The sequence below is a fragment of the Pimephales promelas genome, chromosome 7 (genome assembly GCF_988280905.1).
Source record: "Pimephales promelas chromosome 7, fPimPro1.hap1.1, whole genome shotgun sequence".
Taxonomy (NCBI): Eukaryota; Metazoa; Chordata; class Actinopteri; order Cypriniformes; family Leuciscidae; genus Pimephales; species Pimephales promelas.
Window position 1 is genome coordinate 33,835,349 of NC_142775.1, and position 24,401 is coordinate 33,859,749.

At 36.5% G+C, this 24,401-nt stretch overlaps 2 protein-coding genes across 5 annotated transcripts in view; both read left to right on the forward strand.

Annotated features, from left to right (window-relative positions):
• Positions 1 to 11,803, forward strand: part of myo1b (myosin IB) — a 75,959-nt gene extending 64,156 nt beyond the window's left edge. Inside the window, exons 20-32 of one of the 4 annotated variants that reach the window (XM_039683542.2) lie at positions 206 to 355; positions 453 to 521; positions 1,258 to 1,344; positions 1,552 to 1,638; positions 2,341 to 2,427; positions 3,962 to 4,048; positions 5,842 to 5,916; positions 6,378 to 6,512; positions 7,779 to 7,885; positions 7,985 to 8,117; positions 9,363 to 9,515; positions 9,584 to 9,714; positions 9,794 to 11,803. In XM_039683542.2, the coding sequence (XP_039539476.2) occupies positions 206 to 355; positions 453 to 521; positions 1,258 to 1,344; positions 1,552 to 1,638; positions 2,341 to 2,427; positions 3,962 to 4,048; positions 5,842 to 5,916; positions 6,378 to 6,512; positions 7,779 to 7,885; positions 7,985 to 8,117; positions 9,363 to 9,515; positions 9,584 to 9,714; positions 9,794 to 9,923 (1,431 nt within the window). In that variant the 3' untranslated portion in view covers positions 9,924 to 11,803. The remainder of the gene's footprint in view (positions 1 to 205; positions 356 to 452; positions 522 to 1,257; positions 1,345 to 1,551; positions 1,639 to 2,340; positions 2,428 to 3,961; positions 4,049 to 5,841; positions 5,917 to 6,377; positions 6,513 to 7,778; positions 7,886 to 7,984; positions 8,118 to 9,362; positions 9,516 to 9,583; positions 9,715 to 9,793) is intronic. The other 3 variants (XM_089133366.1, XM_039683545.2, XM_089133367.1) reach the window with 3 other exon arrangements.
• Positions 11,804 to 17,747: 5,944 nt separating this feature from the next.
• Positions 17,748 to 23,651, forward strand: upp2 (uridine phosphorylase 2). Its single transcript, XM_039683549.2, has 8 exons — positions 17,748 to 17,842; positions 17,928 to 17,996; positions 18,420 to 18,534; positions 19,824 to 19,982; positions 20,383 to 20,497; positions 20,684 to 20,893; positions 21,416 to 21,562; positions 22,860 to 23,651. The coding sequence occupies exons 2-8, from the start codon at positions 17,947 to 17,949 to the stop codon at positions 23,000 to 23,002; spliced, it is 939 nt and encodes a 312-aa protein (XP_039539483.2). The 5' UTR covers positions 17,748 to 17,842; positions 17,928 to 17,946; the 3' UTR covers positions 23,003 to 23,651.
• The last annotated feature ends 750 nt before the right edge of the window (positions 23,652 to 24,401 follow it).

Consider the following 24,401-nt stretch of genomic DNA (forward strand, 5'->3'; position numbering starts at 1 on the left):
AATTAAGGAAATGACAGTACTGAACCTGTCTGGGGTGTTAATCACATTTTGCTCCCTGATGATCAAAAAAGCCTTTTTTCCTGGTTAGCAAATAAGCATTTGAGTCACATATGCCAAAAATATCAGATTTTTTCTGCTTGCCTAAAATGCCTCTAATCTATTCTTTATTTTGATACTGATATATATATATATATTTTTTCTTTAGCTTTTCTTCTTAGAAGAAAAGAGAAGACAGTGCCTAGAGGACCTGGCAACACTCATCCAGAAGATCTACCGTGGCTGGAAGTGCCGCACTCACTTTCTCCTGATGAAGAAGAGCCAGGTGGTGGTCTCCGCCTGGTACCGAAGATTTGCGGTGCGCTTCCTTTTCTACACCTTTCATAGAAAACATTGATTATGTTCTACATGATTCATTGTTTCAAGATTGCTTTTTTTTTTTTTTATTATTTTAGCAACAAAAGAAGTACCAGAAAATCAGGTGCTCTGCCTTAGTGGTTCAGTCATTCATCCGTGGATGGAAGGTAGGTTTCTGGTAAACTGCATGTCATTTCCTTTAGCAAACAAAGCCCACATTCCCATTGCAGCAGAAAACAGTTGTCAGTCTAGTATTTGAGTCCAAAATGCAGTTATGTTTACACACAGTTAATTTATGAGAGTGACAACCGCATTCCAAGCTCACATCCGTACATTTTCAGGACTCTCATCCGCTTTATCTAAAAAAAACCTGCGCTGGGTGAATGGACCCGGACTAGACAACTAGTTGTTTAAGAGAGATGCTCTACACTGAAAAAAACTCATGTCTACCATGTGTTGTGAGTTTTCGTCTGTGGTTCTCATATCTATGGAAATATGAGCTGTGTATCACCTGAAGGTTTTTGATCCAGTTACTGGAGCTGCTACCATTCGATTTGTGTTTTTTGCACAATTCAAATGCTCCGGTCTAAACCCAAATATAAAAACTGTTGTCAGTTAATGAAGATTTGATGGATGAACCTTTCAGTTTTATGGACTTCCCCATCTTTGATATGACTTTTTTCACTTTCGCTATGTTTACTAGTGAAAGAATACAGTCTTGATTCCTCTTGCATGTTTACTAGCTAACAGCCAGTCAGGATGCTAATGTAAGATGCTGTTTTATCGGGACATTTCGAGATTCACACCTGTAAATAAATGCGGTTGTCAATCCTAAAAACTTGACAGTGTGAATGTAGCCAACCGGTCTTTCCCCACTATGTAACAGTGGCCCTTTTTTCACAGGCCCGGAAGCTTCTGCGTGAACTGAAACACAAGAAGCGGTGCGAACAGGCCGTCACGACTATTTCAGCCTTCTGGCATGGAACTCAGGTACTGAACTCAGTTTCTCTATGAATAAGGGGTTAGATTTTAGAACACCGGAGCTTCTTGCCTTCTTTTTTTCTCTCTAGTCCTAATTCACTTCTCCTTTTGATGCGACTTACTCTTTTCAATCACTCTTTTCTTATCATATTTCTGTCTTTAACCTTTGCCACCCTATCTCTGCTTCCACGTGGCCCTCCTGGCTAACATCCGCAGGCTCGCTGGGAACTGCGGCGTCTTAAGGAGGAGGCACGGAATAAACACGCCGTGTCTGTCATTTGGGCAGCTTGGCTTGGAACTAAGGTATTTAACAAGCCTGCCAAATGAAGTCGTGTCCCATCCCGCCTCACCTCACTGTTATTGACATATTTTAGTTTGCGTGTGACTAACTGTTTTATTATCTTGTTGGTAACATATTGTGGGAAATAATGGGAAATTACTAACATTGTTCATTTGCTGACATTGAGTTGACCCAGAAAATGAAACTGATGAATCTGAGTTGCATGTGATGTATCAATCTTATGTTCTTAAAACTAACCCTTTTTTCCAACTTCTATATAACCCTTTAACAATATACAAATGTTTTATCACTCCTTTATTCTTTATTTGCATTTTTGATGAGTTTCTCCTTTCATGTTTTGAAGATTTTAAAACTGTACTGAAAAGTCCAAGTTGATTTTGGTCTTAAGAACGTATCGGTTACCTAACGTAACCTCGGTTTTCTCTAGAAGAGGGAACGAGTATTGCGTAAGTTAGCTTAGGCTGTGGGAAAGATTAATCTTTTTGAGATATTGAAACCAAAAATTATCCTTAATTTGTGTATTAATTGTCAACGCAGTGCAGCAGTCCAAATACATGACTTTAGTTCAAATACAATGTTACTGATTTACAAAACTTATGATTTAAAACACTCTTGTGTCTTTAGCTTCTGTTCTCAATACTTTTCCACCCTCTTTTCCTTCGTTTTCCAAAAAAAAAACAAAAAAAAAACACTACTCTGGATAGGCTCGAAGAGAACTGCGGCGCTTAAAGCATGAAGCTTGCAGTAAACAGGCCGTGTCTGTCATTTGGGCCTGCTGGCAAGGAACTAAGGTATTCACCATTATGTCTGTGTGGCGTCCCGTCATCCACTTAACCCATCTCACACCTTTATGTGTTCATGAGGTGGACTGGATCATGACCCATCTTCCTTGAGCTCATCCTATGTTGTGCATGCTGATGCATTCAGGACCCCACAGCATGAATCATACTTGCACTTTATTGTAGCTCATTGTAAGATATTAGATGGAATGGCAGAGGATGGGAGCAGAGAGAGTATGGTCAACGGTATTGCATTGGGGGCAGAACCGAATGCGATATTTTAAGCTTCTTTACTCTGACTGCCGATGGATTAAAGCTCATCCAGACGGTCACCCGTGCAGAGCGGGCCGATTCCCACGCAGCAGGCTTGCATCACAGCCGGATGACCTCTGTCTTTACCAAACGCACCATTTTATAAACCGATCCCAAAGAGTGAGTCTGGACACCTTATGTTTAGTCATATCTCGCAATGTCCAGTGAATAGTTATTGTAGTTATAATAGATATATGGTCAGTTTCTTCACCCCATCATTATTACTAATATTACTAATATTTTAGGGCTGTCAAAGTTACTCTGTCAAATGATATTATATAAAAAATTCAAAATCGTTCAAACCTAAGACTCAATTTTAATTTATTTTAGTTCGGTCCTTTTCCCCAGTTTTAATTTTTAATATAGTTAAAATGTTTCTTTTATCAATTTTAGTTTCCATTAAGAAAAATAACCATAGTCAGCTTGAGGGGTGGTCAGGAGCAGTCAATAAATTGATGTTTTACTTTTATTTAGTTTAATTATACAGTAACCCAAATCCACCAATAGTCTCATGTTTATGCTAGTGTCAAAATGGACCAGTCACTAAAGAAATTTTGCATATCCTGATTCTTTGATTCATGGTTATTAAAAAATAAATATGACTTTATATAAACCAGTGATTATCAATTTAATGTAATAACTATAATATGCAAGTTTTAGAGCCCATCTGCACTGTGAACGAGTGCTACAATGTTTTACAACTGCAATGCTTTATAACTGATGTACTTGCACCGTCTTCATTTCTTATAAGAGGAACGTTCTGATTGCCTGAGTAACCTCATGGCAGGCTTGATGAAGACTCTTTTTATCCTATAGATGAGGAAATTAATTTCATTCCATCCACAATCCCATGTGAACTTCTCTTTGCATGTTGGAATCACCCTGCACTGCTGTTCTCCCACTCAATCTGAGTGCCTTCTTGAGGTTGATGTGGCTTGTTTTATTGTGTGTTTGTGTGGTGTGCACTCTTGCTTTCTTTTTTTATTGCTCTTTTTCCCCTTGTTCTCGCTCATGTTTTGTTAAGCCCATGAAAAGAAATGTGCTCTCCACAGGAAAACCTCAACAATGTCCATCTGTCTTAACCAACAGCAAACACAGAATATGTTGTTTACCATCTGGTAATGGGGTGCAGTTTTGTGTGGCGTGGACCTGGTGTTATGCTGCTTCTTTGCCCTCCGCTTTTTTCAATTGATTCCCTCCTTTCTGCATTCATGCCCCTCTCCCTTTTTCACAGGCACGTAGAGAGCTGAAGCGCTTGAAGGAGGAAGCCAGGCGTAAGCACGCCATTGCTGTCATTTGGGCCTACTGGTTGGGACTAAAGGTATCTTCCAACCATTGGTACTTGCCAGGCCTTGAAATGAGTGGCACCTAACCAGCCTCTAAGTGTCCTTAACCAGCTGCTCTGCTATGTACTAACAATATAATCTAACCTCATAGTTCCACAGGTCCATTAGCATCTAAGACACATGTCACTGATGTCATAAGCGAGGATGAAGTGCTAAAAACATGCCACGAGGCTTTAGATACTGCATGTGTCTCCAGAAAGCAGAATTAAATCGGTTTTCATAATCCATGGCTTTAGAAAAGCTTCCTCTGGGCAAAATAGCTGTTCGCATAAGTCAGGTGGAGGCTGCCTGATGATATTGCGGTCTCTGTCAGGGGCTGTTCCAAGGTCAGTGGGGGTTCGGGGTGTACTGCAAACATCTGGGCCGCCCTTTGAAATATTGGAACTGATCAAATGGGTAGTTCCTGTCCTGGATGCTAATTTGTCAGTACAGCATTTTGATTCAACTATTATTACACTGCCCGGTGGTTTTGATTCTGATTGGTCAATCGCGCCATCCAGCAGTATGTTATGTAAGGGATAATGTACATCCAGCTGTTTTTTATCTCAAAATAAACCGACGTGAAGCGGAGCCGTGTGATGACAACCACTGAAAGCATAACGCAGGCTCATCAGGGTCACTGAAGTCAGCAGTGCTATACGCTTACTAGGAATGTTTTTCTTTTGGTGAGCTAATGAAATATTAAAACTCAGCCAAATCAATATTTTGTATACAGTTAGATACAAACGGGTATGAGTTTAAAACCATTCAATCTGAAATCAATATCTCTTATCTCTATAATTATGTATGTGACGGAATGCTGTGTAATAAGTGGTATGACTGTATACCAATTCAATATTTGAAATCGCCGTGCTCTTCGTATCGGGGTCCACCTCACTCTGTCGGGGGTTTATTCTGAAAGGATCACCGGCTGGATGAACGTTATCCCTTACTACCTTATAACTTCTTGCTGAAAGATGATAGGCACTTAATGAATGTGTTCAACAAAAATTCTTTCATAAAGAATTCAATCAACCCTCTGTATACACATAAACATTAAATTTAAGCGGTTTTATCTTATTATTTTCTCGCTCGCGAATAGCAATTTCTACCCGATAAAATATTATAGTGTTTGTTACAAAATGTGTGTATATATATTTATTTATATATGGAGGGAAACTCTGACCAAAGCAGTCCAAAACAAAGTTTTTGCAGGACAGGCCATTATGACGTATTTAAATGAGCTGTCACTTGTAAAATGATCTGCAGGTTACGCCCGGCTTTATCCCAATACTCTAGGCTTGCGAGATGCCATCTGAATAACAGAGCAGAATGGCATGGATTTATCAATGACAGAAATGAGTAAACATGAAAACTTTGCCCCAGTAGCTCAACCATAGGACAGCCATGTGTTCTGTCTGTTGCTGTGTGCCTGCCCTGTCTGCATGCTGTTCCTAATATACTGTTGGCTTTTGCAGACATTACAGGCCTTTTTTTGTTTTGTGTGTGTTTTGTTTTTTAACTTGCTGTCATTACCCGTTTTGTTTTGTCTGAGCCTTTCAAGTTCTGTGAAATGATTTGTCGTGTACAAAAGTATGACTGTGAATCTCTCCTGGTTTTTACAGCATCCGTTCTCTCATCTTTACTTTCCAGTCTGCTGCTCTTTTGGTGTTAAGACCCTTCTTGTTACGCACCACTTGTCTGAACTGATAGTGTCCTGTCCCATCCCTGCTGTCATCACAAGATTTTCAATACAAAGAAGTGACCATTTAAACCCACCTTTTCACAGGTCCGTCGGGAATACAGAAAGTTCTTCAGAGCTAATGCTGGCAAGAAGATCTATGACTTCACCATCCAGAGAATTGTAAGTGACTTCTGTAGCTGATTTAACCAATACTTTTTACTAGTCTTACTAGTTGGCAAGCCAATGTTTACCTAATGATTTGCCACAAACTGTGTAGTATCACGTCTTTATAAAGATTCGCTATCAAAAAACCATTGGATTTGCCAGAGATAGTAAAACTAGAGTGCTTCTGCATGATTATTTTCACTTTTATTCCATTTATATATTTGGCCGTAACCAACTATATCAAGCTAATAACAGCAGAAAGAGGAATTCTTTGCCTGTTGAGTCCATGAGTGCGAATTAGGTCTTTTCTTTCACATTTAGTTGACTTCTTGTGACCCAACGCAGTGCAAGAAATACATTTTAAAACTAGTTGGTGGTACTACCCCAGGAAATTATTTACATGTTCTCCATTTAATCATTTTTCAGAGAAGAAAGAAAATACTCCCTGGTACACTGATGTAAGTTTGTATCTACAGATGCAGAAGTACTTCCTTGGCTTGAAGAAGACGATGCCTTCCATGTCTCCGATTGATAAGAGCTGGCCAGCTCGGCCCTATGGGTTCCTAGATGGGACACACAAGGAGCTCAAGAGGGCTTTCCATCTGTGGAGGGTCTGTGTCATTATACAACTCTAGATCTACAATTAACTCATAAGACCTTTGTCATGACTCATGTTGCGTTTTGGACCAGCTTTAGTTTTATTAATGTACAGGGCAACCACCCAGTAGAGCATTACAATAATCTAGGCTTGATGTTCATGATGCCATATACTCCCATTTTTAATTGAGAGTATATGATGTAATTTAGATATATTTTTAAGATGAAAAAATTAGATTTTACAGATACTAGACACGTGACTTTCAAATGAAAGATTGGTATCAAAGAGTACACCCCAGGATCCTAATCGACGACAAGGACTTGACAGAGCAGACATCAATTGTTAGACAGTATTCTAGGATATTACGTGATGACGTTTTTTGTCCAATAATTAGAATCTCTGTTTTTTCAGAATTAAGTAGTAGGAAATTGCTAGTCATCCAATTTTTTTATATCAGCTATGCATTCCGTTCATTTTGTGGATCGGTAAGTTTTGTCAGGGCGTGAAGATAGAGCTGAGTATCATCAGCATAAGAGTGAAAACTAATGCCATGCTTCCTAATGATATCTCCTGAGGGAAGCATGTACAGAGTGAACAGCAACGGTCCTAGTACTGAGCCTTGCGGTCCGATTTACTTCAATCGTGCTCTTTTTCCATGAAATGCTAAATACCTCTAGTTTGGTTTTCTTCCAATTGTGCTCCATTTTTCTGGCTGCTCTCTTAAGGACCTAAGTGTGCTCGTTGTACCATGGCGTTGGACTATTTTCTTTAGCGGAAAGGAGCAACTGTGTCTGAAGTGCTGGAAAGGAGAGAGTTAAAAGTTGCTGTCGCAATTTTTGAGTTCTTTTAAGCTATCTGGGATGCTGAGATGATGAAAACTGATCTGGAAGATTATTTATAAAGCAATCTTTAGTGGCAGAAGTGATGAGTCTAACATATTTGTAACATGGAGTCGGCTTTGCAGCCTTGGCTAAAATAAGTTTACAAGTTCACAAAGCACAACAAGAGTATCATATGAGAACATTCATTTCAACTGCACACACTCCAAGACATTTGACTGCACATCACATTTTTGACATTATTGATACTGCTTGCAATTGTAATGCATCAGACATAAATTAAGCCAGATGTCAGACTCCAATTGTACGTTTTAAAAAACATAATTCAGCATATAGATAACATTTATAGCCCACTAATTTATTACAAATAAATGACTAAATGCTAAAAAATAATAAATATAATTTTCATTGCATTTACAATCCTGGTGTCCTTCTATTAGTGTAAGAAATACCGCAGCCAGTTCACTGAAGAAAAGAAGGCTACCTATGAGGAGAAGCTTGCAGCTAGTGAACTCTTCAAAGATAAGAAGGCCTTGTATCCTAGCAGGTAGGGGGAAAAACAGTTCCTTTGTGTAATTTACCAACAGAAAACATATATCTGCAGTATTGCAATTTATTGCGATAACCGATGTCCTGTGCTTTACAGTGTGGGGCAGCCTTTCAAAGGAGACTATGTGGAGATAACCAAAAACCCAAAGTACCAGAAGCTAAACAGCTTGGCAGAGGATAGAGTTCTTCTTGCAGATGTGGTCAGTAAAATCAACCGTGCCAATGGCAAGGTGAGTACAAGTATCCCTGTGCCAATTAAAATTAAGCTAATAACAGGACTGATCAATCAAATGTATGACTTGTCTTTCATTTTTCAGTCAAACTTACTTTACTGTCTGTGGCATACAGACCATTTCTTTTGCCAAATTCCAGTCATTATGGTAAAAGGGTGTTATGGTACATGAAATTTAGATGCTAGGTATCCAAAAAGGCTAGTGATTGGAATTATTTGTGCCATTCACAAAACCACTAAGTAATCTTGAAAAAGTGATGAGTTGGATCACTCTACAAATTTTCAATGATTGTCTAAAAGCAAAATATCTCTACATTTGCACAAAAGAAAGGAAGTGTAAAATACTGTGTGGTGAATGTTTTTTAGAAAACTTTTTAAATATCACTTGTTCTTTGACATTGACTTTAATTTTACATTTACATTTCCTTCCATTAAAAATAAAGACTACATGCCCGCAGTCAAAATTAACTTTAACAAAAATACACCCAAAAAAACGAATTTTTACCTGTTTGCATCTGCAGAATGTTTTTACGTTTACTGTTCCGTTGTTTTGTGTGTAAATGTCTATATTAAAAACTTTTTCCTCTTTAAATTTCACTGAAGAAATGTATTCCTAAAATCATCAGATACATCAGCAGCAAGCCTACTGACTTGAAACATCATTTTGTTTGACGGTACCAACTCTTAAAAGGCTATCATGGGGGTCATTTTCATCCTTTTTGTCTAAACTTGACATTAAAGGGTAACTAAACCCCTGGTCAGAGCCTGACTCCACCCACTGACAATATTTGAAAAATGCTGAAAAGTGGGCAGACCCCAGCGGAGATAGAGGGGTGGACGAAATAGATGCTAAAACACTCTATCCTGATCATTTTCAAATCTCACAATTCCAACTCCTGACTTGCTACAGTGGTTTTGACGAAACAAGCTGGCTTTTATACCGCCAAGGACGTAGCTCGTACCAAGAGCGTGGTGAGCTGAAACCTGCCTATGTCACGAAGTGCAGAACATCGAATAGGAAAATTCAACTGCAGTAGCCACCGTTCAACCTGAAGAGGGCAGCACTAAGACGTTTTTACACCATATATTGTAGAAATAAAACACTTTATACACAAATGTCAAAAAAGTTACTCGAATCAATGACTGGTATTAATAAAGATCCATTCTTACAGATCATTAACAACAACAAAAAAGTTAATTTAGGGTTTAGTTACTCTTTAAAGTCTACTGATTTACTTTTTAGGGAGCTCCAAGAATATTCCTCCTGACCAAGAAGAGTTTGGTTCTTGCGGATCAGAAGACAGGCCAGGTGAAGGCCAGCGTTCCTCTGCTAGACCTCAGCAGTGTGTCTGTGAGCACGCATAACGATGGCTTTTTCGCTCTTAAGCTCAAAGAGGTACGGCATTCAATAACTCATCTCACACAAGGCAGTCAGGAACACTACTGACCATGCTCTCTCTTTAGGGTGCCGTGTCTGCAGCCAAAGGTGACTTCCTGCTGAGCAGCGACCGACTGATTGAGATTATCACCAAACTTCATCGCACCGGTGCAGCTTCAGCTGACAGGAACCAGATCAAGATCGATATTTCAGATGAGTAAGTGTCCAACATTTCTGTGCGTCTTGTTTCCTTAGTATCGTTCTTGTAGCATAAGTTGTCTCTCTGTCTCTTTCAGGTTCTTAGTGCAGTTCAAACAGGACAAAGTGTGTGTAAAATTCATCCAGGGTACACCAAAGAACGGCAACAGTGTCGCCTGCAAACGTAAAAACAACCGCCTTCTGGAAGTGTCAGTTCCGTCACCATAAGGAGGGGTCAGATCGGTCATCTCTGAGATTTTTCACCCTCCCCCAATCCCGTAATCATTGTGCAATTATGTTGATCCTGTCATTGTCATTTCTTATTCTATAGTCAAATCAGCAGTTCTAAAGATTTTACTGCATCCCTGATTTTAATGGTTGGATTGAAGTCCGTTGTTCGCTCGTCCTAATTCTTGGGACTCACAAGAATTAGTCTTTAATTGAAATAACAATAAAAAAACACTATGATAACAACTAGACGCTTTCTGGCCGACATCGGCTGAAGATTTGCTTGGTGAATCTCACCTCATGCTTTGCTCAACTAATTTTAGTTGTCATACTCGGGGTGAAACTATGTAAATGGAGATGCTGAAAGGTTTTTGCTGAGCTCAAAAATGTATGATTGCACTTTTTCACTGGGGTGGTGGTCAGGAAAGACTGACTGGTTGGTTGATGTGTTCTATTCTCATTTTGTTTCTCTAGTGCTGAACAGTAATTTATTAGAAAACTTGCCAAATCATAAGGCATTTTGAGATCTAAAATATTGTGCCATTTAGCCCAGGACAAAGAAATGACCTTGTAGATGTTATAGTGCAGACACTTTCTTATTTATAAGCCAAATAATGATTCATTTTCATGATAAATGCCAAACAATATCATTTGAATCCTGCTTTTTAACATGTAAATCAGCATGTAAACATGGTTATCAATGCTTACTTGGTTCTTTTCATACATTTATATTCCACTTATAAATCACTTCCCCACAATTTTAATGTGTCACTAAAATGCGGCGTATTATTCCTGCATTGTTCGTATATATTTATGCAGTTCATCGTTAGATTTCACAGGGCCTAAAGACCGTCCACAGCCTGCATTTATAATGAAATCTCCAATGCTCGAAAGATCTCCCCTAAAAACTAGACAACCATTATGCAAATGTGGAAATGCCTCCATGCAGCAGGAAGACTTGGTTCTCACATCTGGGATTACTTAGATCGGTTAAGACCATCTGTGAGCGCTTGTTTCGGAAGGCCTCATAGAAGAACGCTAATAACCGGAACGCTGGTACGATCTTTGCTAAGTCGCTTCAGTGTGCCCCTTTACTTACAAGTACTTACAACTGCTCATGTAAATGCAGCTTTATGTAAAGAGGCTAATTATAGTAGGTGGTATTGTCTTATAGCTGTATCTTGGCAAAATCTATATGCTTTTTTGCCACTGGAATGTGGGCGGCATCATTTTTATTTTTGGTTTATCACATCTGCTAATAATAAATGGATTATTTTTATTTTTTCTTAAGGTCGGACCCACGTTTTTTTTTTTTTTTGTTGTTGTTTTTTTTTTGAGTGCAAGCAGCAATGCATTCTTTGGATGCAAAGCAAACAGTGGACTCTCCTTAAGTAAATGCTGTTTACCAAGATTGTGGATGATACTTTTTTCAGTTGTATTTAATGTGATATTTTCTCACAGTTTTAGTGGACTTTTTGTACTCCTAAACTTCTGAAGACAAGGCCCACCAATGTAACTTTTTATGCTTCTGCTTCAGTTATACTTCTTGATGTTTTTGTCATTTCACAGTAAAAACATTAATAGAGTTTAGGGGAAGTGATTATCTTCCTCTTCAGTACAGGACAATTGTGGAAGCTACTTTTAATTCTGCATTGTTTCTGTCTTTCATGCAGTAAGCTTTGGGTTCTTCTCCTCCTCTTCCATGTCAGAAGTTTGAATTGAAAGTGGAAAATATATGTTGTATGCATTTTGTGTGCCTAAATGTAACCTGTTCTGAAACAAAATATGAAAGTGTTTCATTAACTACTAAGTGTAATAAATGACAAGTAATCTTTTTTTTTTTTTTTTTTTGTAAATTAAAGCAATAAATAAATGACTTTAGATAATTAGTTTGTTTTGATAATTGAGTATTGTGATCATGGATGATTGAGTCATAATTTTGGATGTGTTAAACATTTTTATTTTCTTTATAAATAAGTTTTATCTACATTTAACTTAAAGGAGTAGTTCACTTTAAAAAAACTTTTGCTGATAATTTCCTCACCCCCATGTCATCCAAGATGTCCATGTCTTTCTTTCTTCAGCTGAAAAGAAATTAAGGTTTTTGATGAAAACATTCCAGGATTTTCTCCATATAATGGACTTCATTGGGAACCAAACAGTTCAAGGTCCAAATGAGAGTTTCAGTCCAGCTTCAAGGGGCTTTAAACGACACCAGACGATGAATAAGGGTCTCATCTAGCGAAACGATCGGTCATTTAAAAAAATAAATACAAAAGTTTAAGTTTTAGAAGCTCAAATGTTCTAGCCTGGCATGCCAGACCTACTGCAAAATAATTTTTGCTGCCGCTAGGGTGCGTCTAGATTTCTATCTAGGCTACAAATGTTCCCCTTGCTCTGTTCTGTGATGCGCGTCCGTGACTCTCCTGTTCGAACTCGTTCATCAAAATGAAAGAATCTTTTTTCGAGTCATTTGGTTGATTCAACGAACAAAATGAACAAATTGACTCAGTTTACAGTTTACAAGGCATTCTCAAGCAATCCTGAAAAGTACCCGACCCTGCCAAACTGACTAACATCACTGGATCATTTCTATCTGGGACTGGATTTCCAACTTGTGAATTGGTTGTAGTATAGTCAAGTGTAAGAGTAGGCTATAGATTTCTAGCTAAACAGAAACCTCATTACACCAATATCAGAGGTTTTAAAAACCCTAGGAAATGTAATTTCTATAGACACCTCTTTTAGTACAAAAGTACAACCGAGTGAGAGAAAGATCCTTTCAGCCTGTCTGCAGCTCAGCCCAGATGTTTTCCATCACATCTGGAGAGTTGTCCCGGGTTGAATTCCGTGGCTTGAAGAGACTGCTGGTGGCAGGTCTCTGTGGAGCAGGCCTTGACAGATTGTGGATGTAATGTTTAAAAATAGCAACCAACTGCAGAGCTGCCCTCCCAGGGTTCCCACCATTGTGCAGTCTGGGAACAGTCGAGGCCAAACCCCCTGAAATAGACATCCCATCGAGGCATAGACACACCCAGAAGAGTTTGTTAGCTGATCAGCCCCTAAAAATCCTGCGATTGAATTGTGCTCTAGCCTATTTATGTTCATTCAGCACACATTAGACCTGGGCAGAATTGTCTTTTTCTTTTTAGTAATCAGCAATGTTTCAGGTAAGAGTAGCCCACAAAAGTCCACACTACAGCCAGGACGGTCATCTGGTGGGGACAACCAGGACTGACTCTGTGATCCTAACCGCTATCATAGTCCACCCATAGTAGGCATACCCTGATTACACCTACAACAACTGATGATAGTCATTGATAGTCACTATTTACATGACTAGTCCCATCTATGTTCTGTATAGTTTCAAAATGTTTGTGAATAAAAAAGAAGCATGCGTCTCTGCTTCATAATCTTAAACCACAGCGCGTGCTCTGACGCCATCTTGTGGACAAAATACACAACGGTTGATTCAGACCAGATAAAACATTTTATTTTTTAAAATTTTAGACTTTTTGTAAAAGCATATTTTCCATGCAAATTGGTAGGCTATTCTCAGTGGAAAACCATTTATTACTGCGCTGCAAACTTTGAGGAACATAAATATAAATATACTGAAAAATAAATAATAATAATATAAAATGTAATATATGTAATGTTTATAATGTAATATAAATATACAGATATATATATATATATATATATATATATATATATATATATATATATGAAGAGTTCAGATGCAAAAGCCTCTAAATGCCATTTGAAATTTTCTTCTTTAATGATAATTTTTATCAAACTTGTATATTTAAGTTCAGTAATTTCACTTAAATGGCAATTATAATTACCTATTAATTGTTATTTAAGTGAAATTACTGAACTTAAATATACAAGTTTGATAAAAATCATCATTAAAGAAGAAAATTTCAAATGGCATTTAGAGGCTTTTGCATCTGAACTCTTCATATATATATATATATATATATATATATATATATATATATATATTGCACTAATGTATTGTCTTATTAGAGAAATGCGAGGTATTATCTGATGGGAATTTATTGCTGATTTTATAATCAGCAATAAAATATTAAAGTATAAAAATATTATTATTATATATTATTACAATTATTATTATTATATTACAAAAGATTTGTCAGATCATAAAATTATAACAAGAGATCGAAGAGTATAGCCTCTGCTTCAGTCCAGGAGATTGAAAGATTTAAATTGTTTCAATTATTAAGTTAAATGGAAATTGAAGTTTTTTTCTATCAAAGCATTATTAGGGAATGGCCCAAAGCAATTTAAAATATATTAATTACTATTTTATTTTTTAAAAGACACTCATTTAATTAACAGGGTTTTGGTCATTACTAACATTGTTGTCCACACTCCAATCCAGTAGGTGGCGGTTTGCCAACTGCCATTAAACTTGAAAGAAGAAGAAGAAGATACGAAATAAATTGCGACCATCGACATCGACTACAAAAATAGATTGCGACAGTCAGTGATGAAACGCCAGAAACAACTTGACTAATGTCATCATGGATGAAAAAAAAGTAAGGAGTTGGTTGATTCAGGAAATTAGCTAAATATAACATTATGTGTAACGTTAACGTTAGCTTACTAAAAAAAAAACATTCTGTGTAGGCCTACCATGAAAATGAATCCACTTCTCAGTATTTTCTGTCAGTAATGTATGACCTGTGCTGTCAACGCATGCGATTTTTTTTATTTATTTATTTATTTATTTTTTGTCCAGCTTTAACGTTATAAAATATGGCAATTAACGCAGTGTCCATCCGTTCTTTCTGTCATCCTTTAGCTAGGATTATGATCACGCTCTTATTCAGACGCAAATGTTTAAACCATTTCTGCGCGACGAGACATAAGAGAGCAGAAATTATTAACTGCACTTGACTAAAGAATGCTTATAGCTTTGATAATGATTAATCTATATTTCATTCATAATTTATGCAGTGCGGTCAGTTTTATGACCTTATTCAATTTCTGTATGGTACAGTTAAATATGACATATGATTTATTATGGGTTTAATGAGGCTAGCCCCCCCCCCCCCCCCCCCGAATCTCCTGATCAAAACACAGATGAAGAAGAAGCAGCAAGCGATAGAATATGTAATATGCATATGTAAAATAACATGATCATCCGCATTAAATACCATGAATCAAAACTGCCTAAAGTTAATGAATGAAATATTGACCCAGGAACTGGTATAGGACTTTGCAACCTTAGACTTAGACAATCTACTCCATCTATGTTTTGATCACCATGCTGAATCCAACCTGCTGTCTTTGACAAAAATGCATTTTTCTCAGTTTTTTTTTTCTCAAAATGTTGCTTTTTTTATGAATCTCACCCACAGTTAAGTTTTAATTAAAAAAAAATGTATGAAGCTAGAATTAAAAACTTTTTTAAAGCAGAGGCTCTGTTCTTTCTTTTAATACATAGTTGACAGTGATGATAAGTCAAATCAGTAACTACGACACTAGTGGCACTAATGATGCAAAACAGAAAACAAGTCCAAACTAGGGTGATATTGTGACGAGTAGGCCTACTGTACACAGTGTGCTTTTCAAATTCGTGTTTTTTTGCTTTGACTTAATGTGTAATCTATTGAACAGCTGTTGCAAAACCCTGTGCAGTGTGCAGATAGAGGTAAATATACACATACCATTTAAACAACGTGTTTAAATCTTAGAAATCTTGTTTTTTCACTTCGTTTTTAATCTACTTGCTCAATGGAATTTTGTTCATTTTAACAAAAAAAAAAAAATCTTCCAGGTTGTAGCTTTAAGAAATAAAGGTTATTCTATGGCTGAAAGAGTTTAATATATAATCTGTTCTGTGCCAACAAATTTGGGTAACACTTTAGATTTCTGTTCCATTGTTAATGAATAACTATAGACATGAACATTCTAGAAGTATTACAGTGTTTCTGAATTGATAAATCAGACTTAACCCCATTCTCTGAACAAAATTATCAATAACCTAAACCAATTTGTCGAATAAATCACTCTTTCTGTAAAATATTTTTTTTTCTCCAATTTTTAACGTGATGTCTAATGAATGATCTGTTGTGTTTATAATTTTGACTCGCTGTGTATGATCTGAAAGCATTGTTTGATTTTTCAGATAGAGAAAGTGAGTGATGGTTTCAAGAAATGTGTTTTAGCAATTCAGAAAAACTATAACAAGAAACTGTGATAATTAAATTATTAAGTAATAGTTCACTATCTAATCAATAAATTTTTTTTTCATGTATCTCAACTACTAAATACAGATTCATAATTAATGTGAATAATGCAAAATTAATTAATTCTAAAGTGAAGATCATGGTAAGGTCTTTCAGAAGAAATTTTTAATTGGTCTTATGATCAGTTTTCCTAATCCGTGCTGCCGTTTGGGAAACGGCTGGTGATGTCCTCCTCACCGGCAATAAAGGGGGTGGCTCAAAAAAATCTTGTTCTTGTCTGGGGTTAGTGGTAGTGCAATTCACCAAGAAAGAAGCGTTACAAACAAACTAACGAGAATGCGTTGGATTTAAACGTTTCCAGACGATGAATAAGCGAAACGATCGCTCATTTAAAAAAAAAAAAAAAAAAAAAGTTTAAGTTTTATAATCTCAAATGGTCGCCTTGCTCTGTTCTGTGATGCACGTTCGTGACTCTCCTGTTCGAACTCCTTCATCAAAATGAACAAATCTTTTTGTGTCATTTGGTTCATTCAACGAACGAATTGAATGAATTGACCCGGAAAAAGATTCATTCATTTTGATGAACGAATTCGAACAGGAGAGTCACGACCGCGCATCACAGAACAGAGCAAGGCGACCATTTGAGCTTATAAAACTTTTTTTTTTTTTTAAATGACCAATCGTTTCGACCCTTATTCATCATCATCGTAAAGCCCTTTGAACAGTTTGCAGTTTGCACTGAAACGGTCTTTTGGACCTTGAACCATTTGGTTACCAGTAAAGTGCATTATATATGGAGAAAAATGCTGGAATGTTTTCATCAAAAACCTTAATTTCTTTTCGACTGAAGAAAGACGTGGACATCTTGGATGACATGGGGGTGAGTAAATTATCAGCAAAAGTTTTGTTTTGTTTTTTAAAGTGAACTACTCCTTTAAAGGTTCAAATACACAGGAGTAATCAATGGAAAGCAGAACAGGCTTAGAATTAATAAATGAACACAGGCAAATGAGCAACCAGTCTAAAATACACTGAAACTAAACAGAACTAAAGAACTGCAGTGAATTGCACAGAACTGCACACCCTCTGCACTGAATGTCAATATTTTCTTAAATTAACGAACAATATTAAATTTTAGTATTTAGCTTTGCTAGCACTATTGATTGTAACTTATTCATTCAAACACTGGTGCAGTCACCTTATGATCTATCAATGTACACAACTATGCGCATTATTTTTATTTACAAAACAGACATTTTAAAACTTTATTTTCAATCGATGGGTTGGAGCAGATGATGGGGTGGTGAAGGTGCAGGACACAAGATAAAGTTATGTAAGCTATGTTTAGATAAGCTAAACACATACACATGTACATCAAACCAGGCACACACTTCTTTGACTGTTTATTGAACTGTGTTGATGTTGGCGCAGTCCTGCATCTCTCTGTAGAGCATAAGTCTATTTGTTAACATATGAAAGGAGATCAGTAACCATGTGGAGACAGAGGGAGCAGGTGCTACACCTACCTATATAGCCAATCAGAGAATACTGAGCTCTTTATAAGAGCCTGTCTTAGTGAGACACATTTTTATTCTACAAGAGTCCTGATGACGCAAAGGTCTGCATAGTAAAGGGGTAAAAGTTAGCAGTAGAACTACAGGATTGAAGGATTTTCTTGAAAGATACAACTGCTGCCAGGTACAAAAATGGAATAAATTCTGCATGTTTCTGTTTCCTATATATGTGAATATATAATGAATTTATATTTACCGCTCTCTTGCAGATTATCGAGAACTGCAATCATGGCACCTATTTTACTGAACATTGGAAATGAACACAGCAGTTACATTCAGTAAGATAACTTTCATTTACTCAGAAAGCACACATCTTTAACAGATTAACTTGACAATATCTGGTTGATGAATGTGTAAAGACTTCATGTTTGGGGTCTTTGGATATACTGCATGGGTTTCGGTTCTGATGTCTAAATAGTCAGGATATTGAGAAAATGGGCTTGTTGCTTTGCAAAGCTATTTTAATGAAAACATTGCTTTGGTCATTGATTTCAATCTATTTATAACTATTTTTTTTTCATATTTTTTCTCATTTTTTTAAGTAAAACACTTTTTGATTAAAACAGTTTTTACGTTTGCTGTTTTTTACACTTGATCTTGATGACTTCATGAATGTCATGTGTTATACGAAACATATGAAATATTTGTGTTTAACAGTCTACATTTTCTTAGTCAGCAGCAATAACAGTGATGTGTCACAGACAGGTGGAGTATGTGAAAAACCCTCACCTGGACAGCATGGAAGAGGACATACTCTACCACTTAAACCTTGGCACCAAGACCCATGACCTGCCCCAAATGTTTGGGGATGTGAAGGTGTGTATAGAAGTCCTAACCAGACATGAGTTAGGCTTTTTACTTTCATAATGTTGTTAAAAATAGACGTTACTTTATTCAATCTTCATGTTACAATTACTACAAAAATGACAGATGCGTTACATTGCTGTCCATAGCAAGACCATACATGGAATAGCGATTGATTGCGACCTGGAAGCAACATTGAGGGGTGGTATATTTTGCTAATAAAAATATTGTGATATGAGCATAGCATGAGAACTTTATTGTGTTTGGTTTTCGGTATCATCTAAGTGAGCTTTTGTTATAACTTTAACATAATTAGTAAGTTTCAGTGTGGACGAGCAATTTGGTAAATGCATGAAAATCCTTGGATGGAGAGAGTTTTGAAACGATAATGGCATTTTCAAATTTAGCCCTAGCCTTAGACGGCAGATAAATGTAATTTTTGAAGAAAGATAGTCTTTAGTCTTTAGAGGATGATTGATGAAAATTATGGTTGATGTACAGTATAGTCAGCCAGTCAATATTACAAAATCAAAATCCTCTTGTATCATCCCAAGGGGATCTGATTGTGCAATATTTTCATTTATAATTTGGAAAATAAAATGGTAAATTAATTCATATTTATTTGAGCCAGAATTATTTTGTTGAATCAATTACAACAGTTTGAACACAAGTTATAGGGTAAGAAATGAAGAGTTCAGATGCAAAAGCCTCTAAGTGCCATTTGAAATTTTCTTCTAAAATGATCATTTTTATCAAGCTTGTACATTTAAGTTCAGTAATTTCACTTAAATGGCAATGAAGATTACCTATTAATTGTCATTTAAGTGAAATTACTAAACTTAAATATACAAGCTTGATAAAAATGGTCATTTTAGAAGAAAATTTCAAATGGCATTTAGAGGCTTTTGCATCTGAACTCTTCAAATATTCTGATAGAATATCTTGTCTTTTACCATTAAAAATATTACAGGAAGTAAATACACCTTTTAATTTAAAGGATTACTGACATACAACAGAAGGGTATTATTCCAAAAAAGGGCATGGTGCTTTAGATCCATGAATTAGATCTCTTATCTTCTTCTCCATTAAACCAAGATTTTAGAATAGCTGAAATTATACATCTGAATTGTGTGATTTAAGACTTCTTGAGCTACATGTTATACCAGTAAAGGACAAATCTTGAAAAAAACAAAACAAAAAAAGTACACAGAGCAAAACAAAAGCAACATCAGATAGTTGAATGGAAAATGTTACTTTTGGTTGGAAAGTGATTCATTTAGCAATGTTTTTTTCTTCTGTAGTTTGTTTGTGTTGGCGGAAGTCCCAATCGGATGAGATCTTTCGCCCAGTTCATCCATGAGCAGCTGGAGCTGCCCGGAAACATTGCAGACATCAGAGATATCTGTGAGGGAACGGACCGATACTCCATGTATAAAGTGGGACCTGTGCTGTCCATTAGTGTGAGTGTCTGAAATCCTTATGACACTTTATGATTCATCATAAATACCTGTAAATTGATTTGAAATTTTTTATGAAGATCATGTGATGTAGGTTAATGTACTGTAGGAGCCTTTCACTGTATACAGGATAAATATTATCAAGTGGTAGTTGACATTTATCTCAAAGCCAGTGAATACTACTGAGCTAATGATCGATCCCTCTCTCTCTCTCTCCGTGTGTGTGTGTGTGGAGAACTTGTGGTCAGATGTATTGTATAGATATATGCATAAGCTATATACTTCCAACAATTATTGATTGGATGAAACGTGTAATCATTAGCATCAATCATAATCTGCAGTGGGCTATATTTTTTCACTTGCATATTAATTGATGTATTCTCCTCCGTTTTGTCTCTGACAGCATGGCATGGGTGTTCCCTCCATCTCCATCATGCTGCATGAGCTCATTAAAATGCTCTATCATGCTCGTTGTCGTGATGTCATCATCTTTCGCATTGGCACGTCAGGTGGAGTTGGTGAGTACTTCCTGCTTAATATTGAATCATTGAGTTATGAAGCACAAATACATCACCCTGAGGAAATGGATGAACTTTAACGGCAATTGTGAAGACTCAAAAATGAATCAAAGCATTACATATGAAATTTAAAACTGTAGTAGTAAAACTTTCTAGTAAATGTTTGCTGTTTGTTTGAACACACAGGTCTGGCTGCAGGGACCGTAGTGATCACAGATAAAGCTGTGGACTCTTTCTTCAGGCCCCAGTTTGAGCAGGTGGTTTTGGGCAAGGTTATCATCAGGAGCACAGAGCTGGATAAAGATGTAGCCCAAGAGCTCCTGCAGTATTCCTCAGAGCTTCCAGATATTCCTACTGTTATTGGAAACACAATGTGCACACATGACTTCTACGAAGGTACTGCAATGTTTTTATACTTTGTTTTATTTATTAGCCCATACTGGGTTTGGTCCTGTATACAGCTTAAACAGTACAGCATGTTGTTAGTGATGCCAAGATAGGTTTGATTCCCAGTGAATGCATGAACTCAATCAAATGTACTGAATGAAATGTTAGTTGCTGAATGTAAAAATCCGATACAAAAAAACCTGATTGTTTCGGCACTGGATGTTGATTGGTCAATACAGTGTTCTAGCCATACTAAAATATACAATATAGTTGTATCAATGAAGTAAAGTAGTTATGCCAAATCTGTTCACCAGCTATACTGTGTGTGTCACCCATAACCGTAGTTTAAATGTCAGACTTGCCTAACAACTGCTTTAACCGTGACTGTATTTACAGTACAACATGGGTACTCGCAAACAAGCATTCAAATACGATTAATAGATGGATCGATGGATTTATGTGCTTTTGAAGTACACTTAAAGGATATTTCTTTTCATATAGTGACATACATAACCTGCTTTTCCTGTATAGGTCAGGGGCGACTGGATGGTGCCCTGTGCTCATTTTCCACTGAAGAAAAATTTGAATATCTCAGGAAAGCCAACGAGGCAGGCGTCAGGAACATTGAGATGGAATCCACTGTCTTTGCTGCCATGTGTCGTGTCTGCAATCTTAAAGGTACAGAAATTTAGATTGTCTGTTGTCATCAACACTACTATAACACACCAGAGTCATTTTACACAGCCACCATGACTGATATATAAATTGACATATAGGAATGATTTCATTGCATGTTAAAAATTGCATGATGTTTCTTTGTTCTTTTTTCTTTTTTACAAAATGTAGAAACGGAGAACCGCCTTTGTCTGTTGCCTTTGGGCTGCTTATTAGGGGGATAAACAAAAATAAGAGATAGTGCTCATCAATCAACAGTCATACATTTTAAATAAGCCAGATTTATCTCAACAGGCTAACCGTTCCACCTTGCAAACTTTTAAAATGGCAACCTAAAATAAAAACATGCAAAAATCGCAATTATCCACAATTGATCAAACATACATCAGTATATTATAACCAATAAAAACTTCTCCATGATTAAGTAATGATTTCAAAAAAAAAAAAAAAAAAAAAAACACAAACCAAAAACATGAAACATTAAAACATTTAACAAACCCCAAATCATTAACACTACTAATAATGGAAGTATATAAAAAAAGATGATTTATTTACACAAGATTACAAGTTTGATTTGCTTTTAGCCAATGTTGAATAATTGCTACTATCCCTCAACTGAGTTGTTAAAACACTATGAACACTCCACCGTTTTTTTTTTTTGAAATATTGCTTATTCTCATTCTTTCCTACATTTAGATATGTGTGCAAATGCATTTTTGTCTCAGTGCATGCATTGTTTTAGTTTGACAGGGTCAGCGCTAGCTTAGCTTAGCACAATGAATGGAATCCTTTGTTGCCAGCTAGCATTTCTTGAGTAAAAGTGATTAAAAAAAAATAAACAAACCCGCGTAATTACTCGTGTATTTGATGTTGGGACTGTCCTCTTTCAGAATTTTAAACTGTTACAACTTTCCTGTAAGTGGTTATGGGCTGCCATAGACTCCCAGTCGGAAGAACGAAGAATAGTAATAATAATAATAGGAATGCTAACAGCTACAATAGGTGCCTCTGCACCTTCGGTGCTTGGCCCCTAATAATAATAATAGGAATCCTATTATCGCATTGCTGCGAGGACGCTCTGCACGCATGATTGATCAACGGTTACAGTGTATGTCCGTCTTGGACATTCTGCCTAAGATCTTACAACAGAACTGTATCTTCGCTTGAATTAACCCTTATGTATAGCACATAGTCCTGCCTTGTAGTACTGCTTTGTATGCCTCACTTTATGCAGCATTGAATTACCTTAAAACTACTTCAAAGTGGTCAATGGCATGATATTTTTTTTTTTTTTTTGCAGCTGCAGTGGTGTGTGTGACTCTGCTGAACAGGTTTGAGGGAGATCAGATTTCTTCACCTCATGATGCTCTTCTGGAATATCAGCAGAGACCGCAGCGCCTTGTGGTTCATTTCATCAAGAAACGTCTTGGACTCATCTCATAAAATATGTAATTAATTTCTAGAGTGTAAATAATACTGTTTATAGTGTGTTTGTGTTATTTAAAGGTGACATTCACATTCTCAAACCATACTCAGCTGACTTCCTAACATTTAAACCCAATGAACACACCACTTTTAATGTTGTAAGTAATTTGTGTGTATTATAACTTGTAAATCTATTATATATGATTTAAATTATATGTGTGGTAAACTTATCGGCTTATTGTAAAAAATAAGCTAATTATTTAGCTTACATTATGTGAAGTTCAGGAAATGAGTCATGTGTACTTTAGCAACACTTTGATACTGATAAAATGAAAAACTCAAAGCAACTGATTGATGTTGGATATGCATATTTTTTGTCTTTTTTTCTCTTTTCTTTGTTTCTATGTCTCAAGTTTCTAGTGGTTTAGAGTCATTGCTCATAAACCTCGTGCGGCTCTTTAAACCAGTGATGTGGGTCATAGTCTTTCTGTTATGGAGAGGTGGATTAATGAATGAATTATCACTGAACTGTACTGACAAATTAAACACAATGTAATATTTAAATCGATTGCAGTACTTCAGTATGTTATTGTACATAGGTACATCTGATTTATGATTTAGCATTGTATTAATTAGTATTGTATTAAAAGATAAGAGCATCTTTAAATTATTCATATAATTATTGATTCATTGCAAATCCACGTCACCATGATCAAAAGCCTTCAAAGTGAGCTGGTCAAGCAAAAGTCAGGGAAGTAATAGAAGTAGAATTCTTATAATAGTTAAAAGTTTTTTTTTTGTGTGTGTGTGTGTGTGTTTGTTTTGTTTTGTTTTTGTAACAGGGGTGGCTGTTGACCGGTTAATCTGCCTTGACATGACCAAGGTTAAAGTTAGTACGTTATCTCAGTTTTATGTTTACAGGATGTGATGGTTAAACCTCCATGTTATGAAACAAAAGTCTGAAAAAAAAGATGTTTCACAGTTTGGCCTTGGCCAATAACTTGTAAAGGCCATAGTCACAAAATGTGGGACTGGGGGGTTGGGTACAGTGCTGTAGGTCTATCCTAAGCAACAAACACTGAACCAGACAATTTAAATGTTGAGCACTAAATAAATGACTGGCTCAAGATCAGCAGAGGCCAATCATCTTGTGCCATGCCATGCGGTATGATATGAATAGAGATTGCATGCAAAGGACCGATCAGCCTGCGCCCTCTGAAGTTTCAAGACTGAACTTGACGCATATCGAAATTTTCAGCACATTTGTTCTTAACCGATTACACAACGTAGACATCAAAGTTTGAATTTGTTGACTATATGGGCCATTCTACAAAATTGGATGCTTAAAATCTTAGCTGTTTATTCTTCAATTATCTTTTGAAACCCACAATGATATTTAAGACATGAAACAGGAAGT

Coding starts and splice junctions, on each gene's coding strand:
- upp2 (XM_039683549.2), top strand. CDS start 17,947: ATGGCACCTATTTTACTGAACATTGGAAATGAACACAGCAGTTACATT. Junction 20,498..20,683: donor TGGCACGTCAGGTGGAGTTG/GTGAGTACTTCC, acceptor TTGAACACACAG/GTCTGGCTGCAGGGACCGTA. Junction 20,894..21,415: donor CACACATGACTTCTACGAAG/GTACTGCAATGT, acceptor TTTCCTGTATAG/GTCAGGGGCGACTGGATGGT.